The 2,454-nt window shown below is 39.7% G+C and overlaps 1 protein-coding gene across 1 annotated transcript; it reads left to right on the forward strand.

The window, feature by feature from the left end:
* Positions 1-77: 77 nt before the first annotated feature.
* On the forward strand, positions 78-1,166 carry RPS21 (ribosomal protein S21; the record flags this gene model as incomplete). Its single annotated transcript, XM_010159315.1, has 2 exons — positions 78-127; positions 1,103-1,166. Coding segments are annotated over exons 1-2 (114 nt in total), but the record flags the coding sequence as incomplete, so codon positions are not given.
* Positions 1,167-2,454: the final 1,288 nt, after the last annotated feature.

Here is a 2,454-nt window from a genome sequence, read left to right on the forward strand (position 1 = left end):
GGACGGCCCGTGAGGCCTGCTCGCTCCTTCTAGGTGACACTGCTTGGTGGCTGTGCCTTAGCGGCAACCCGAACGAGATGCAGAACGACGCCGGGGAGTTTGTGGACCTCTACGTCCCTCGGAAATGGTGAGCGGCCCCCTCCAGCGGGGAGGGTGCAGAGGGGATGGCGGGTCTGCAGCGCCTGGACCCCGAGGAGATGGGTCTTTGGCAGTAAACCGGACCAGGGGCCGATGGAATCTGTGCAGCAGCAGGTTTTTTTGTACTAGCAGCTATCTGTGGGGAAAAAAAAAACCACTAGTTTTCTATCTCTATCTGTATTTTTGAAGATCTTATGTAAAACATGCAAAGCCAAGACTGAATCTGAAGAGGATGCTGTGCATCTGCTGTTGCATAACTGTCAGCGGCAGTGGCAGCTCTCATACGCTTCATTTCAGAAGTAAATGTGCGTGTTTGTAGCATGTCAGTGTTTCTGTGCTGCAGGCTCTTGTAGTGAACCTGTTAAGCAATCACCTGCTTTGGTTGCACATCTTAAGAACAATTCTGAGATTGTAGTAAATGACAGTGAGAAGCTTTTTGTAAATGTGTGTAAAAAAACCCAACCGCCCGCATCCCAAAAATAAAGAAAATAAACCATTTATATGCATTTTGTTAGGTGTAAGTCAAATGGTTTTTACAACCTGTGATTTCTGAGGGTTTGCAGCCCGAATGTGTTTTGGCAACTGCAATGACTCCCAATGAAAAAGGCATAGAAATCGCATTCTCATGAATTACCTGGATTGTTGCAAGTTTTTGCACTTTAGAAAAGAAAAATTTGATATCCTGTGCATTTTGAAGGCCTGTGCTACTGTATAGGGGTGAACTGGGTATATCTAAACCAAAGTGAAGGGCTAGTTGGCAATTCAGCATGACACTACCAAGTGAAAGTCCTTCCAATGTACTTAAAGCTGTAATTTAATTTTCTGAGTACTGAAAACTTAAACTATTACTGTCAAAGCTACTTGTACAGCTTTAATTTGCATGTAGATTTGGCTTTTATAGGGTTTTATTTCATTGTCACTGTTCATTTCCTTTTTTTTAAATCTTGTTTATTTTATTCCGTAGCTCTGCTAGCAACCGAATAATTGGTGCCAAGGATCATGCTTCTATTCAGATAAATATTTCTGAGGTAAGTTTCATGACAGAAATATGTGATGAGAGCGCTACACCTTTAAACTTTAGATAGAATTTAAGAAATACAGGAGCTTCTGATGTGTCTCCCAGTAATTCACTAGAGACCATGTAAGTGTAGAGCTCAAGGGCTTTCAAACACAGAATTATGTTAGTAGGTCAACCCTGGTTATTTTTCAGCCTATTGGAAAATACTCATTAGAGGGCATTTCATAAAGCTCTCTACAGTCTGTTCTGGTACTTAACTGTTCAACTAAATACAACTTTCTAACTCCAGATGTTTAGAGTTATAAATTAGGGATTTCCTAGTCCTAAAAGAAAGAAGAAATGCTTGTTTCTGGGAGATTCTTATCTCTTCTACCTTTACCTGTCTGTGAGAAAGTACCAGTCTTCAGTCTGTCCTTGTGCATCCTGGCTTTTTTTTTTTTTAAATTCTTGTTGAGTTTCTCTGTGCTTTTTCTAGTTTGTCCAAATTTTAAGAAAGATATGGTTTCCAGAGCAGAACTCTATTTCTGTTCTGCTTCACTTAACTGAAGTGCCATCTCCCATATTCTGCTTGAATCGCTTCCGTTAATACTTGACACGGCTGCTTTTGGCTGCTTTTGATCGGTGAAAGATGAGATTGCTCGTGTGCTTTGTGAGCAGCGTTATCATTTCATTAACTCAGTGCTTGGGGGGATTACATGCTTGGAACCACAGTAGACCCTGAGTCCTCTAGTATCCAAGTTAATGCACGTGGGCTGCAGTTAATTTAAACTCCTTTTAGCGTGCTTTTTTTTCCCCATTTGTTTATTGGTATTCATCTTGCTGGAATTCTGAGGACAGTGTTCCTATAACTTATGACCTATATAGCTTGATTTATTTCTTCTTGAATGGGAGACCACAGAACTACATCTCCATATCTTTAAACAACTGAGTCTCCTGTGTTATCTGTTTGACTAAAGAAATCATTTAAAATAAACTGTTTGTGATTTTCTGTAAATGTTAAGGCAAATACTTTTCTTGTTCACCATGTCTCATTCCTTCAATGATCCCTGTTTCTTACTTTCAAAGGATCGGAGATTAACAGAACTTGAAAACAAACCCACATAGTATTACAGTGTTCACAACACTGTTTAGTTTAATGATTTATATTGTTTAGTCTTTTTTCCTGTTAAATTTCTCAGCAACTGGAGGAAGTAAGACAATTTGTGTCTCTCAACTTGGGCATTTTTCTCCCTGTGTAGCAAGACTGTTCCCTTCCCTCCTTTTCAATTTCCATAATACTGACCTTAATTTAAAGAAAC

Source organism: Eurypyga helias, unplaced genomic scaffold, assembly GCF_000690775.1.
Source record: "Eurypyga helias isolate BGI_N326 unplaced genomic scaffold, ASM69077v1 scaffold19509, whole genome shotgun sequence".
Classification (NCBI taxonomy): Eukaryota; Metazoa; Chordata; class Aves; order Eurypygiformes; family Eurypygidae; genus Eurypyga; species Eurypyga helias.